Consider the following 17004-nt stretch of genomic DNA (forward strand, 5'->3'; position numbering starts at 1 on the left):
ATAAGTGTAATTGATAAGTTACTGACATATATATATATATATATATATATATATACACATGTGCAGCTTCCATTGGATTCTGTTGGACATTCAAATTGATAAGGGAAGAGTTGATGCCTTCGACCCATTATCGAGACCCTTGGAACAGTTCCAAAGCCTGCCGGACATGCTCCAAGGGTAATTTCAATCATTCTTGCGCTCTATCGGTCTCTTTCGATGATTTTCTGATATATCAATTAATGAAAAACTTAGCAAATCATTTTCCTTGTCGGGCAGGGTTTGGAAGCGGTTCAAGTGCGTGACTCCCGGTATCGAGCCTGAGAAGCTGACCTTTAGAGCGGCTCAGGTAAGTAGTAGTATGATATACTTCTATTTTCAATACATTTATGATGCTAGATTATTATTTTGATTATATATATCCTATTCTCGTAAAGTGCGACCAGCAGCCACGGGGGACGCATCTATGCGGATACTATGTTTGCGAGACCATTCGCACGTTTACCTCTGAGCACAAGGATCACAGATACGACGTAAGCAATGAACATTCACATCTCTATTTTTACCCGTCATTCTTTGTTATCATGATTGATATTCATATTCATCTCCTCTTCTTATATAGTACACGGCCATGAGGGAGAAGTCCCTACCAGAGCAACGCGCGATTGCTGTTGCAGAGGAGCTTGCGACCTTTTTGAGGACGGAAGCTATAGATGACAAAGGACGATTTAGTGTAGCTAGGGGCCATTACTGATGTTGGTCCATGTAATCGAATAGACGGGCTCTAGTCCCGATAATTCAGATCTCCATATAATTGTATATATATGCTCGCTTGTAAGATAAGTTAATCTTATATATATATATGCATAATTATTTCTATTTAGAATTATATGAAAACTAATTCCGAACACGAAACGAGGCATCACGTTAATCTCCCGAACACCTAAACCTTAAAACCCTAAAACCCAAAAATAAACAAAATCTTCAGAAACTCTTTTGTCCCGGTCCGTGTTAAGACCCGGGACTAAAGGGCCTGCCCCTGAGGGCACTCCGAGGCGCCCACGTGGAGCACCTTTGGTCCCGGCTTGGAATAGGGCCGGGACTAAAGGTTAGGCCTTTAGTCCCGCCCCTTTAGTCCCGGTTGGTGAACCGGGACTAAAGCCCCTTACGGGCCGGGGCTATAGGCCCTGTCCCCACTAGTGGTAGCTCTCAACACACACATATGAATAATTTACACTCCAATGATAATTATTTGTAAGCTATTTTTAGAATTGAGACTGAATGTTGAGATCTTCTGGATGCAGGGGTGGGGCGTGGCAGTGCTGGCGGGCGTCCCGCACAAGGAGGCGGTGTTCAAGACACACCCGTTGAACTTCCTCAATGAGAAGACCCTGAAGGGCACCTTCTTCGGCAACTACAAGCCGCGCATCGACCTCCCGGAGGTCGTCGAGATGTACATGAGGAGGGAGCTGGACCTGGAGAAGTTCATCACGCACAGCGTGCCATTCTCGCAGATCAACACGGCGTTCGACCTCATGCTCAAGGGGGAGGGCCTGCGCTGCGTCATGAGGATGGACGAGTAGATCGCCTCATGTTCATTGTCTGTCTTACCGTTTTAAGAGCATCTCCAACGGCAGCACAAAAAATCCGCGCCCAATAAATTTTTTAGCGCGTCACTGTAGCAGTTTTGAAGCGCGGGGACCAGAGCATCTCCAATAGACGCGCGCTAGTGCGGCGTCCAATCCAGTCCGATCCAGCGGACCCATCTGCAGCAGCTCAGAGTTTGCTGCGCGCGATAGCATTTTTGAGCGCACGCCCAAAAGTTTTTAGCGCGCGCAGTGTTTTGCGGCTTTTGCTGGAGCAGTTCGGCGCCCAAAAAATGGATCTTTTAGCGCGCGGAGCTGTTTTTGGGCGCCTGTTGGAGATGCTCTAAGATTTGGTGCTTGATGAGAAGCAAAAGTCACAATCGAAAAAGTGACTGTAGAAAACTTGCCTCCGGAAATAATCATGTGTACGTAGTTAGTCGTGAGATGTGCATGTGTTCATATCTATGCTCTTTGTTTAGTGTTCACGGTTTTGGTCTTTGGTTTCAGCGTGTGTGTCGGCAGCTTTCACTTAGCATGTAAATTACTTTTGTTAATTGTGGCACAATATAATACTGTACATACTAGCGTAGCGTGCAACTTCTGTGTTAATATAGTTAGAACTCTGAATATTCACTATGTTCATTGAGTTACAGAGTACAATCATATATACACTCAAAGAGGAGAGAGCCCGCCGCAATAGTTGGCACGCAGGCGTGCGGGGCGGTTACGATCCTGACTAATAGGATCGGCCTAAGCTGGTGTAATGTACATGCGCTAACCCCCCCCCCCCCCTCTCCCCCTAGCCGGAACTCCGTCGGGATGGATGTTCAGGCTGAAGCGAAAATCGGTGAAGACCAGCGATGGCATGACCTTGGTGAAGATATCTGCGTACTGAGAGCTGGATGGGACATGCAGAACACGAACTTCACCAAGAGAGACATGATCACAAAAAAATGCAGGCCTATCTCAATGTGCTTGGTCCGCTGATGCTGCACGGGGTTTCTCGCAAGATATGAGGCACTGCCGTTGTTGCAATAGACGACAGTAGCACGAGTCGGTGGAACCTGGAGCTCGAACAGTAGCTGTCGTAACCAGCAGGACTCGGCGACACAATTTGCCACACCCCGATACTCTGCTTCGGCACTGGAACGCGGGATGGTGGGTTGACGCTTGGATGACCAGGAGACGAGGTTTGTGCCGAGGAAGACGTAGAAACTAAAGGTGGACTTGCGGGTGTCCGGAAAACCGGCCCATTCCACATCGGTATAGGCGATGAGATCCCTAGTGACGGACTTGTAAAGCTGGAGGCCATAGTGGGATGTGCCCTGCGGATACCTAAGGATGCGCTTCACAAGGATCAAGTGAATGTCGTGAGGGGCCTGCATGAAGATGCACGCTTGCTGAACCGCATAGGTAATGTCAGGGCGAGTTAGAGTGAGGTATTGGAGGGCTCCAGTGAGGCTGCGGTAGTGGGTGGGATTGGAGAGGAGCCGACCAATGGTGGAGGATAGTTTGGAGCTGGTGCCGACTCGTGTTGGAACATGTTTGCAATTTAGCATGTCGGCACGATCAAGAAGCTCTAGAATGTATTGCTGCTGATAGAGAAACATGTAGGAGGAATTGTGAGTGACATTGATGCCCAAGAAGTGGTGAAGGGGGCCAAGATCGGTCATGGCAAACTCCTTTTTCAAGGAGTTGATGATGTGGGAGAGCAAGGTAGGAGAGCTTGCGGTGAGGATGATATCATCAACGTAAACAAGTAGGTATGCAATTGAGGTACCATGGCGGAGGATGGAGAGAGATATATCACTCTTGGCGGCCCAAAACCCAAGGGAAAGGAGGAAGGTCTGAAATCGAAGGAACCAAGTACGAGGTGCTTGCTTCAAACCGTATAGGGACTTCTGGAGGAGACACACATGATCTGGCTTGGAAGGATCCACAAAGCCAGCAGGCTGAGAGCAATACACCATCTCTGCCAGTTCACCATGGAGGAATGCATTCTTTACATCGAGCTGGTGAATAGGCAAAGAGTTGGAGGTGGCAAGGATCAACACAACCCGAATGGTAGCAGGCCTCATGACAGGGCTGAAGGTCTCATCATAGTGGACTCCCTCTTGTTGCTTGAAGCCACGCACGACCCATCGTGCTTTGTAGCGAGCCAGGGAACCGTCCGTGTTGAACTTGTGGCGAAAGATCAACTTGCCCGTGACAACGTTTGCACCTGCAGGCTTAGGCACCAAAGACCAAGTGAAGTTCCTCATTAATGCAGTAAACTCATCGAGCATAGCCTCACGCCAATGGTGGTTCTTGAGTGCAGACTTATAGGTGGGAGGCAAGGGTGAGATGGTAGAATAAGCATCGGCGAGGAAGACGCGTGTAGGGACGAGGAACCCAGACTTGGCGCGAGTGCGCATGTGGTGGGAGTTGTGTAGTGGTGGAGCCAGTATTGCATGTGGGGGAAGCTGTTGAGATGGCGGGGTGGGTGGCGCGGAATCAGAGGACGATTCGTTGGGTCCCGTAGTGGAGCTGACATGGCTAGTGCACGGCAGATCCATGGATGGGGGCATAGACGCGGGAGAAATGGTCACGACAGTTGATGTCTACTACGCAACCTTCTCCTTGTAGACGTTGTTGGGCCTCCAAGCGCAGAGGTTTGTAGGACAGTAGCAATTTTCCCTCAAGTGGGTGACCTAAGGTTTATCAATCCGCGGGAGGCGTAGGATGAAGATGGTCTCTCTCAAGCAACCATGCAACCAAATAACAAAGAGTCTCTTGTGTCCCCAACACACCCAATACAATGGTAAGTTGTATAGGTGCACTAGTTCGGTGAAGAGATGGTGATACAAGTGCAATATGGATGGTAGATATAGGTTTTTGTAATCTGAAATTACAAAAACAGCAAGGTAACAAATGGTAAAAGTGAGCGCGAACGGTATTGCAATGCGTGGAAACAAGGCCTAGGGTTCATACTTTCACTAGTGAAGTTCTCTCAACAAAGATAACATAATTGGATCATATAACTAGCCCTCAACATGCAACAAAGAGTCACTCCAAAGTCACTAATAGCGGAGAACAAACGAAGAGATTATTGTCGGGTACGAAACCACCACAAAGTTATTCTTTCTCATCGATCTATTCAAGAGTCCGTAGTAAAATAGCACGAAGCTATTCTTTCCGTTCAATCTTTCATAGAGTTTGTACTAGAAAAACACCTTAAGATACTTATCAACCAAGACCCTAATGTCACCTAGATACTCCGTTGTCACCTCAAGTATCCGTGGGTATGATTATACGATATGCATCACACAATCTCAGAATCATCTTATTCAACCAACACATAGAACTTCAAAGATTGCCCCAAAGTTTCTACCAGAGAGTCAAAACGTGTGCCAACCCCTGTGCGTAGGTTCCCAATGTCACGAACCTGCAAGTTGATCACCAAAACATACATCAAGTACTCACATGAATCAAACGTGTGCCGACCCATATGCATAGGTTCCCAATGTCACAAACCCGCAAGTTGATCACCGCAGATAGACACGTGCAAGACATACATCACGTGTTCTCAAAGACTCAATCCGTTAAGATAACTTCAAAGGGGAAACTCAATTCATTACAAGAAGGGAGAGGGGGAAGAACATCATAAGATCCAACTATAGTAGCAAAGCCCACGGTACATCGAGATCAAGACATCTCAAGAACACGAGAGAGAGAGATCAAACACATAGCTACTGGTACATACCCTCAGCCCCGAGGGAGAACTACTCCCTCCTCGTCATGGAGATCGCCGGGATGATGAAGATGGCCACCGGAGATGGATTCCCCATCCGGGAGGATGCCGAAACGGGCTCCAGATTGGTTTTTGGTGGCTACAGAGGCTTGCGGCGGCAGAACTCCCGGTCTAGGTTTCTTTCTGGAGCTTTCTGGATTTATAGGACCAGATGGCGGTGGATTTGTGTCAAGTGGGCCCTTGAGGGGCCCACAATCTTGGTTGGTGCGGCCTTGGGAGCTTGCCAACAGGGCTTGTGGCTTCCTCGGGACCCCTCTCCGGTATCTTTTTCTTCCTGTATTTATGATATTTTCCATAAAAAATCATCGCAAAAGAATTATTCTGTTCGAACTCCGCGTGAAAAAGGGTCAAAACACGGAAAGAACAGGAACTGGCACTTGGCACTGAATTAATAGGTTAGTCCCAAAAAAGATATAAAAGGCATATAAAACATCCAAAGTTTGACAAGATAACAACATGAAACCATCAAAAATTATAGATACGTTGGAGACGTATCAAGCATCCCAAGCGTACCTCCTGCTCGTCCTCGAGTAGGGAAGTGATAAAGAATGAATTTTTGATGCTTTCATGCTACCTAGCATAGATGTCCTTTGTAACTCTTCTTATGTGACATGAATGTTCAGATTTGTTAGATTAAAAAAAATAGTTTGCTATTGGTGTGGAGACAATAATACTTCAAGAAAACTAGCAAGGTAATCATGAACTTTAAAAATAACAAGGCCAAAAGAAAGTTATCCCTACAAAATCATATAGTATGGCTATGCTCTATCATCCTTGCACAACGAATTTAAATCATGCACAACCTCGGTATTGGCCAAGTAATTGTTTTCACACCTTTACTTTCTCAAACTTTTTCAACTCTCACGCAATACATGAGCGTGAGCCATGGTTATAGCACTATAGGTGGAATGGAGTGGTGGAGGTTGTTAGACAATAAAGGAGAAGATGGTCACATTGACTAGGCATATCAATGAGCTATGGAGATGCTTATCAATAGATATCAATGTGAATGAGTAGGGATTGCCATGCAAGAGATGCACTAGAGCTATGAGTATGTGAAAGCTCTTAAGGAAAACTAGTGGGTGTGCATCCAACTTGCTTGCTCACGAAGACCTAGGGAAATTTTGAGGAAGCCCATCATTGGACTATACAAGACAAGTTATATAATGAAAATTTCCCACTAGCTATATGGTGGTGACAAAACGAGAGACTCTCAATCATGAAGATCATGGTGGTTAATATGAAGCACAAGCGTGGAAAGGAGATAGTAGCATTGTCCCTTCTCTCTTTTTCTCTCATTTTTTTGGTGGGCTCTTTGTCCTCTCTTTTTTGGTGGGCATCTTTGGCCTCTTTTATTTCCTCACATGGGACAATGCTCCATCAATGATGATCATCACACTTACAACTCAAAACTTAGAGCAACGCCGACTCTATATGGAATGCCTTCGGAAGTGTACCGTGACAATGATCTAGCATGGCATAGACATCAATGGAAACATCATGCTAGCTATCTTATGATCATGCAATGGAAATGTAGAAGTGGTGGCACATGTCATGGTGGTAGTTGCATGGCAATATATCTCGGAATGGCTTTGAAAAAGCCATAGTAGGTAGGTATGGTGGCTATTTTGAGGGAGGCTAATGGTGGTTTTATGCACCGGCTAAAGTTGCACGGAACTAAAGAAGATAGTGATGGTGGAAGGTGGAAGTGCATCTAACCCATGGACTCAACATTAGTCATGAAGAACTCATATACATGTTGCAAAAGTTTTAGTAGTAATCGAAACAAAGCATTCAACACATACTCCTAGGGGAAGGGTTGGTAGGTATAAACCATCGCGCGATCCCGACCGCTACACAAAGAATGACAATCAATAAACTAATCATGCTCAAACTTCATCACATAGCGGTTCACCATACGTGCATGCTACGGGAATCACTAACTTCAACACAAGTATCTCTAGATTCACAACACCATACTAACATAACTTAAATATTACCACAACCACATCTCAAAACTAATTGAGAGGAATCAAGCTTCTCTTTCTACTCAATGCACATGAAGATGAAAGTTTTCATAACCCTTTGGATAACTACCACTTTTGGGACTACTTTCATAGCATAAGCCAACTACCAAGCCACACACCGCTGTGCTCTAAAAGATATAAGTGAAGCACATCGAGCAAAATCAACTAGCTCTAAAGATATAAGTGAAACACATGTGAGCTCAATTGCCTAACTCAAAGGATATAAGTGAAGCTCGACAAAATCACGGTGAGTGCATGTCTCTCTCTCTAGGTGTGCAGCAAGGAAGATTGTGACACAACAAAAATAAAAGACTCCTACGATACAAGACGCTCCAAGAAAAACACATATCATGTGGTGAATAAAAATATAGCTCCAAGTAACATTACCGATGGATTGAAGACGAAAGAGGGGATGCCTTCCCGAGGCATCCCCAAGCTTAGGCTTTTTCGGCATCCTTGAATCAACTTGGGGTGACTTGGGCATCCTCAAGCTTGAGCTCTTGCTACTTTTTATCTCTTTGTCCATAAGAACTTCACCCAGAACTTGAAAACTTCACAACACAAAACTTAAATAGAAACTCGTGATATCATTAGTATAAGAAAGCAAATCACCACTTCCTTAGGTACTGTAGCAAACTTAAATTCTACTTATTTTGGTGTTGGGTTGATGTATTTTCACTTTTCCATGGCTAGTAACCTCCGATACTATCCATAGTTTCATCAAAATAAGCAACCAACTCAACAAAAACAGAATCTGTTAACAGCAGACCAGTCTGTAGCAATCTGTATACTTCGTATACTTATGGTACTTAAAAAAATCTGAAAAATTACGACAGTCTGAAGAAATTGTATAGAAATCAGAAGCAAAAAGAATCAACTCAAAAGCTCTTACATAATAAAAACTAAAATTCTTTTCGTGACCAGAAAGTTTCTGTCTTTTTCCAGCATGATCAAACAATCATCACCAAGACTAATCATAACGGTTTTCCTTGGCACAAACACAAAAAGAAACACAAAAGACACAATCATAACATAATTATGATGGTGTGGATAAAACAAAACAGGAAGTAAAAAAGCAAAGAAAAATTTATTCATTGGGTTGCCTCCCAACAAGCGCTATCGTTTAACGCCCTTAGCTAGGCATTGATTTCAATGATGCTCACATAAAAGGTAAGGATTGAAACACAACCAGAGCATCATGGAGCAAATGGCTAGCACATTTAAGTCTAACCCACTTCCTATGCATAGAGATTTTGTGATCAAACAATTTATTGGAGCAAGAATCAACTAGCATAGGAAGGCAAAACAAGCATAGCTTCAAAAATTTCAACACATGGAGAGGAAGCTTGATACTATTGCAATAAGTAGAAGATTATGATCCTCTCTCATAGTAATTTTCAGTAGCATCATGAATGAATTCAACAATATAACCAGAACCTAAAGCATTCTTATCATGATCTACAAGCATAGAAATTTTACTACTCTCCACATAAGGAAATCTATTCTCAAGAATAGTAGTGGGAGTATCGTAAAAGACTTGAGCACTACAAATTGTGTCCACAATGAAAAAGCAAGGTTTAGCAAAGGGGTTCTCTAGAGTATGAATTTTTTTATCATCCCTCTTCTTTAAAGCATAAGTATCCTCACAATAATCATCATAGATAGGGGGCATGCTTTCATCAAAATGATTTTGATCATTCGAAGTGGAAGAACTAAAAAGATCACCTTTATCAAATATAGCATCCCCAAGCTTGTGGCTTTGCGTATCATTAGCATCATGGGTATTCAAAGAATTCATGCTAAGAACATTGCAATCATGCTCATCATTCACATATTCTATGCCAAGCATTCTATGTAATTCTTCTTTCAGCACTTGAGCACAATTTTCCTTCCCATCATGCTCACGAAAGACATTGAAAAGATAGAGCATATGAGGCATCCTCAATTCCATTTTTTGTAGATTTCTACCGGAAGAACAAGAAACAAAAAGATTCGATTGCAATATCTAAAGATATACCTTCAAGCGCTAACCTCCCCGGCAACGGCGCCAGAAAAGAGCTTGATGTCTACTACGCAACCTTCTCCTTGTAGACGTTGTTGGGCCTCCAAGCGCAGAGGTTTGTAGGACAGTAGCAATTTTCCCTCAAGTGGGTGACCTAAGGTTTATCAATCCGCGGGAGGCGTAGGATGAAGATGGTCTCTCTCAAGCAACCCTGCAACCAAATAACAAAGAGTCTCTTGTGTCCCCAACACACCCAATACAATGGTAAGTTATATAGGTGCACTAGTTCGGCGAAGAGATGGTGATACAAGTGCAATATGGATGGTAGATATAGGTTTTTGTAATCTGAAATTACAAAAACAGCAAGGTAACAAATGGTAAAAGTGAGCACGAACGGTATTGCAATGCGTGGAAACAAGGCCTAGGATTCATATTTTCACTAGTGAAGTTCTCTCAACAAAGATAACATAATTGGATCATATAACTAGCCCTCAACATGCAACAAAGAGCCACTCCAAAGTCACTAATAGCGGAGAACAAACGAAGATATTATTGTCGAGTATGAAACCACCACAAAGTTATTCTTTCTGATCGATCTATTCAAGAGTCCGTAGTAAAATAGCACAAAGCTATTCTTTCCGTTAAATCTTTCATAGAGTTCGTACTAGAATAACACCTTAAGATACTTATCAACCAAGACCCTAATGTCACCTAGATACTCCATTGTCACCTCAAGTATTCGTGGGTATGATTATACGATATGCATCACACAATCTCAAAATCATCTTATTCAACCAACACATAGAACTTCAAAGAGTGCCCCAAAGTTTCTACCAGATAGTCAAAACGTGTGCCAACCCCTGTGCATAGGTTCCCAATGTCACGAACTCGCAAGTTGATCACCAAAACATACATCAAGTACTCACATGAATCAAACGTGTGCCAATCCATATGCATAGGTTCCCAATGTCACAAACCCGCAAGTTGATCACCGCAGATAGACACGTGCAAGACATACATCAAGTGTTCTCAAAGATTCAATCCGATAAGATAACTTCAAAGGGGAAACTCAATTCATTACGAGAAGGGAGAGGGGGAAGAACATCATAAGATCCAACTATAGTAGCAAAGCCCACGGTACATCGAGATCAAGACATCTCAAGAACACGAGAGAGAGAGAGATCAAACACATAGCTACTGGTACATACCCTCAGCCCCGAGGAAGAACTACTCCCTCCTCGTCATGGAGATCGTCGGGATGATGAAGATGGCCACCGGAGATGGATCCCCCCTCCGGGAGGATGCCGGAACGGGCTCCAGATTGGTTTTTGGTGGCTACAGAGGCTTGCGGCGGCGGAACTCCCGATCTAGGTTTCTTTCTGGAGGTTTCTGGATTTATAGGACCAGATGGTGGTGGAGTTGCGTCAAGTGGGCCCCTGAGGGGCCCACAAGCTTGGTTGGTGCGGCCTGGGGGGGCGACCTGGCTTGTGGCTTCCTCAGGGCCCCTCTCCAGTATCTTTTTCTTCCGGTATTTTTGATATTTTCCATAAAAAAATCACCGCAAAAGAATTATTCCATTCGGACTCCGCGTGAAAAAGGGTCAAAAACACGGAAAGAACAGGAACTGGAACTTGGCACTAAATTAATAGGTTAGTCCCAAAAAAGATATAAAAGGCATATAAAACATCCAAAGTTTGACAAGATAACAACATGAAACCATAAAAAATTATAGATATGTTGGAGACGTATCAGCAGTCGAGGAGGATAGCGTTGGGGACCGCGTGACATGGGAGGAAGCGGGCGATGCGGCAGCAGGTGGTTGGGCGGGCGAGCGGGGTGGATCTGCGGGTGGATAGTGGTGGGGTCCGTCCGAGGTAGGTGGGGAAGGGACCGAGAGATCCTGTGTGGGGGCATGGTGTGCATGGGGATCGGATGTGGACGTGGTGGTGGTGTGGCCTGGTGTGGCAGGACGGTACGGGAAAACCGTTTTGTCAAAAACGACGTGACGAGTGATGATGACGCGGCGTGAATGGAGATCATAGCAACGATATCATTTGTGTTCAAGAGGTTAGCCAAGGAACACGCAGAGGGAGGAGTGAAGGGCGAGCTTGTGATCCATGGTGGCATGAAGGTTCGGGAAGCAAAGGCAGCGGAAAACACAAAGATGGTCGTAGGTAGGTGCGACACCATGGAGGAGGAAGAATGGCGTGTTAGGAGCAGTGGCACGGGAGGGACAGGGCCGACCCTGAGGGGGGCAGAGGGTGCGGCCGCCCCGGGCCCCCGAGTATGAAGGGCCCCCGATGGCTTGTTTCTTCTATATACGTACGTGATGGGTATCCCATGTAACTGATGGATTGATTCTAAAAAAATAAAAAAGATGGTAAGAGATTGACTAATTCTTGGCTTGCCGCACGCGCGTGATCTACTCGGGTTCTACTTTTTCTCTTCCCCAATTAGCAACAATCAGCCATGCCAAGGTCAACCGCCTCTCGTTCGCGTTGGCTAATTGTGATTTTTGGCTGCTGGGTGTACTTAGTGCATGAAGGTAATGTGATTTTCCCGATTACATGAACCTCCTCATCAACGTAAATCCCATCTGTTTGTAGTCTTGTTAGATTGTTCACTTCGTGAAGTTAATCCTAATTACGTATCTCCTTATCACACTTCAATTTCTTGTATTGATTGGGATTAGGAAAGGAAAACCAAATCTTTTGCTCGTGACTTGTAAGCTGCAGCAAAATCTCGCAATTTCTAATTTCTTAGCCACCCAGGTACCTCTGTTTCATGCCTTTCTTAAAAAAAATTCATTTAACTAGTTGTGTTCGTAATTTTTCTCGTCTTGTGTCATATATTTGTGTGCTAATTATCAAGATTACTATTAATTTGGCAAGAGTATTCATCCGACAATGAGAAGAAAAAAACATGCATATGAGTTGATCGAGCCTGTTGGAGGAGCTATTGACAATTATTCAGAACACATACAAGTAGTACTTTTACAGCTTAGAAATTTTGTGGAATTAGTTTCTTTGCTGGTAGAATTAGTTTTAGTTACTGTTGAAGAACAACTTAGTGAAGGATTATATGATGTTAAAATTTTGAGTAAGCACGGAAGTGTTACTAATTCACCTAACAAAAATAATATAAGTGTCAGATTGACAAGAGGGACCAACTTTTACGGTGAATGTTTATGACCCTATTTTCTTTAAATTGCTTAGCTGACAAGACAACATAAATTTGAGTGTACCCAGTTTATTCGCAAATGAAATAGTAAAAATTATGCATATGATTATGTGGCTTTAGGGACCCAGGGCTCTTTTGTGTTGTCTTCGCCCTGGGCCCCCGCATTCTCAGGACCGGCCCTGGGGAGGGACGACAATTGAGAAAGTAGGTAACGGTGTGGAGGGCCTCAACCCAAAAGGGAGGGGTGAGGTTAGCTTGGAGAAGGAGAGTGCGGACAATGTCGTTGGTGGTTTGAATGAGGCGTTCCGCTTTGCCATTTTGCGGAGATGTGTGGGGGCAGGAGAAGCGATAGGCAACACCGGTGGAAGAGAAGAAGGTGCGAAGGGATGCGTTGATGAATTCACCACCATTGTCGCATTGCATGCTCTTGATGATGACATTGTATTGGGTGTGAATGTAGGAGAAAAAACGTCGTAGTACGGTGGAAGTGTCAGACTTATTTCGAAGCGGAAACGTCCATGAAAAATGAGTGAAGTCATCTAACACCACAAGATAATATTGGAAACCTGAAAAGCTTACAACTGGGGATGTCCATAAATCACAATGAATGAGATCGAAGGGGGCATAAGTTTTGCTGGAGGAGGATGGAAAGGGTAGCCGTGGCTGACGGTCAAGTTGGCATGCACTACATGGGGAGTGAGGAGCCTTATTACAATCACTAAGAAAGTCTCGAGAAATCGCCGAAAGGGTGTTGGTGCCGACGTGTCCAAGCCGGCGATGCCACAAGTCCGAGGCGGTGGAGGCAAGAAGAGCGGACGTGGGGTTGGTTTATTGCCGATGAAGGGGTAAAGATCGCCATTGCTAACAGATACCATGAGAACTTTCCGAGTGCGTAGATCCTTCACAAGAAAACCACACAGGTAAAATTCAATAGAGCAAGAGTTATCTTTAGTGAATTTGCGAACGGAAATAAGGCTAGTGACGACAGTGGGAGAAACAAGGATGTTAGTGAGGCGGAAGTCGTAGGGTGGGAGAGTGGTGGAACCAGTGGCGGTGACGGGAAGGTGTTGCCAATTGCCGACAAGTATACTGGAGGATAAGTGCATTAACGGGGAATTAGACGAAGTCAGGGTACCTTGAGTGTTGGTAACATGAGAAGATGCGCTGCTGTCGAGGTACCACTCGGGTGGAGGAGCGGAGGGGAGACCACCATTGTTGTAGGCATCGTTGAGCATGGCGACATGATCCCACGAGGACTGGGGGGCAGTTAGGTCGGAACGGCGGGTGGTGTAGGTGGTACGTACATTGGGTAGGCGTGGGCGTGAGAGCCCGGAGGGGGGCCGAGCACCCCGGCCACGTTTGGTGGGATCCAGCCAGGGCACGGGGCAGGTAGCTCCATCTCGTATGGTGCAAAGTAGCCGGTGAATGGGGGCGGGTTGTTGCTGGTGGTTGCTGCGTCCACGTCCACGGCCGCGGCCACGGCCATGTCCGTGGTCACCGCTATCACCAGAGCGATCACCACGGCCACGACCAGAGGGCGGAGACGATGAGGGGATCGGGCCGGAGGAGCGATTGGCGGAGCGATTAGGCGGAGGATGGTCGGCCGCACTGGTGGAGCCACCTGAGGTGCCCGCGCCGGAGAGAGCTGATACGTCCCAAACATATCTATAATTTATGTTTGTTCCATGATCTTTTGGGTGACATTCTTATATGTTTTGCTACACTTTTATATCATTTTACACATATTTGGACTAACCTACTAACTCAGTGTACCCAGTGCCAATTTCTATCTGCCGGTGTCTATTTTGCACGGGCTTTTACCCAATTTTCCGAAGCCCGAAAAAATCCAGAAAAAATATATAAAAAATAAGCGAAATAGAAGCTTCCGGATCACCAAAGGAGGGCCAGAGGGGAGCCAGGGGCCTCCCAGGCGGCCTACTGGCGCGGCTAGGCCCTAGGCTGCGCCAGGAGGTCGCATGGGTGGGTCCCACCTCCTCCGGTGCCCTCCTTTGGCCTATATTTAGAGTCCCTAGAGGAAACCCTCGCAGACTTTCTGGAATCGCGAATTTCTCCATCGTTCCGCTGCCGCAGCGCTTCCGAGATCGGGAGCGTGAGGAGACCTCTTCCTGGCACCCTGCCGGAGGGAGGATTGACCTCCGGGAGCTTCTCCACCGCCATGTACGCTTCCCGGACGTTCCGTGAGTAGTCCTCCTTGGACCATGAGTCCATGACCACTAGCTATGTGATGTCTTCTCTCCAATCTTGAGCTTCAATGGTTAGTCCTCGTGAGCTGCCCTACATGATCAAGGCATCTATGTAATTCTGTTGCTATTGCTATGCTCAGTTTGTTGGGATCCAATGGATTATGAGATTATGTTCTGATTGTTATGAGTTATATATTTCATTATCCTTTTATATTATGTTCCTTAGTGATTCATGCATGTTCTCCGTTGCTTTTTATTGCTTTGGCCAAGTAGTAGATCGTAACTCCAAGAGGGAGCATTATGAATGTTTGTGGGTTCGGGCCCCTTGATGTCTAGCTTGAGTGACAGAAACATGAGACTAGGGGATGTGCTTGTTGCCACCAGGGAGAAAACAACGGTGCTTGTGACCACGGTTGCAAGGATTGTTTACCTTACACATAGTTCGTTAATGCAGTTGTCCGTTGCTTTGAGTTTACACTTTGGGTGGGGCTCGTAACTTAATACCGGAGATATGTTCTGGATAGATATCTCAAGGTGGATGATTAGTAAGTAGATGTTGATGAATAAACGGACTAATTGTCTTGGCGTACTGCCCATTACTATTGAACCTCAAACTAACAAGAAGCATAATTAGCATTGCAGTGCGATCATAATTCTCTCAATTGCCCAACTGTGATTTGTTTACCCTAGCATAGTTGTTTATCGTCTTTTGTGAGAGAGACATCACTAGTGAACATCATGTGACTCCAGTCCATATCACCATAATTGTTTACACCTCCATCATTTACCGCTTTCGTTTACTTTTCCGTTGCAATCACTATTACCTTCCCGCTTGTGTTTTGATCCTTTGCAAACTACAAGGCCGGAGAGATTGACAACCTCTATGTACTTGTTGGGAGCAAAGTTATTTGTTGTGTGTGCAGGTCCATGTCTTCTGCTGACCAGGATAGGAGACACCTACTTGTTGAGCCTAGGAGTCCTCCTGGTTCGATAAACCTTACAGTCTCTGTGTAAGGGAAATCTGCTAATGACTACATCTCCACCTTCCACTTGGGGTAACAAACGAGGGGCGAGAAGTATATCCATCAACTTGTCATCAAGCGAATTTCTGGCGCCGTTGCCGGGGACTCCAGTCTTCAAGATAGGGGAGTTGCACACTATCTTTTACCTTTGCTTTTTAGTCTCGTTAGCTTGCTTTTTAGTTTTTGCTTTAGAGTCTTACACCAAAAACCACAAAAAAATAGTTGCTTTGTTCTTGCTTGTTGCTGCTGCTATGGGTTCCATTGAGAACATCAAGTTGTGTGACTTCACTAGTCACAATAACAATTACTTTATCTGCACTCCTATTGCCGCTCCTGCCACTGAGGCCACATCCTATGAGATTAAACCTGCTTTACTGAACCTTGTTATGAAAGATCAATTCTTCGGTGCTGGAGATGATGATGCCTTGCACTTGAACAATTTTGTTGAACTTTGTGATATGCAAAAATATAAAGAGGTAGATGGTGATACTATTAAACTTAAGCTTTTTTCCTTTCTCCTTGAGAGGAGGAGCTAAAGTGTGGCTTCAATCTTTGCCTAGGAATAGCATAGATTCTTGGGATAAGTGCAAAGATGCTTATATTGGGAAGTATTACCCGCCTGCTAAGATTATCCAGTTGAGGAGTAACATTATGAATTTTAGGCAATTGGATAATAAACATGTTGCTCAAGCTTGGGAACGTATGAAATCTCTTGTTAAGAATTGCCCTACTCATGGTTTGACTAGTTGGATGGTTATCCAAACTTTTTATGGAGGATTGAACTTTACCTCACGGAATCTGTTAGACTCGGCCGCGGGAGGAACCTTTATGTCAACTACACTTGGTGCTGCCACAAAGCTATTGGATGAGATGATGAAAAATTATTCTCAATGGCACACCAAGAGAGCTCCAACAGGTAGGAAGGTAAACTCTGTTGAGGAGATCTCCTCCCTTAATGATAAGGTTGACATGATCATGACTCTACTTACTAAGAAAGCTCCTATTGATCCTCATGATGTTCCTTTAAATTCTTTGGTTTCTCAAGAAAGAGAGGAAGTGGATGTTAATTTTATTTCTAGGAACAACTTCAATAACAATGCTTATAGGAGTAATTTTGGTAGCAATCCTAGACCATTCCCATCCAACAATTATGGGAACAACAACAATTATCCTAGCACCAAAAATCCACATTTTAA

At 44.8% G+C, this 17004-nt stretch overlaps 1 protein-coding gene across 1 annotated transcript in view; it reads left to right on the forward strand.

The window, feature by feature from the left end:
* Positions 1-1580, forward strand: part of LOC123447886 (alcohol dehydrogenase 3-like) — a 42688-nt gene extending 41108 nt beyond the window's left edge. The window contains exon 9 of the mRNA XM_045124601.1: positions 1302-1580. Within this exon, the coding sequence (XP_044980536.1) occupies positions 1302-1580 (279 nt within the window). The remainder of the gene's footprint in view (positions 1-1301) is intronic.
* The last annotated feature ends 15424 nt before the right edge of the window (positions 1581-17004 follow it).

Source organism: Hordeum vulgare, chromosome 4H, assembly GCF_904849725.1.
Source record: "Hordeum vulgare subsp. vulgare chromosome 4H, MorexV3_pseudomolecules_assembly, whole genome shotgun sequence".
Classification (NCBI taxonomy): domain Eukaryota; kingdom Viridiplantae; phylum Streptophyta; class Magnoliopsida; order Poales; family Poaceae; genus Hordeum; species Hordeum vulgare.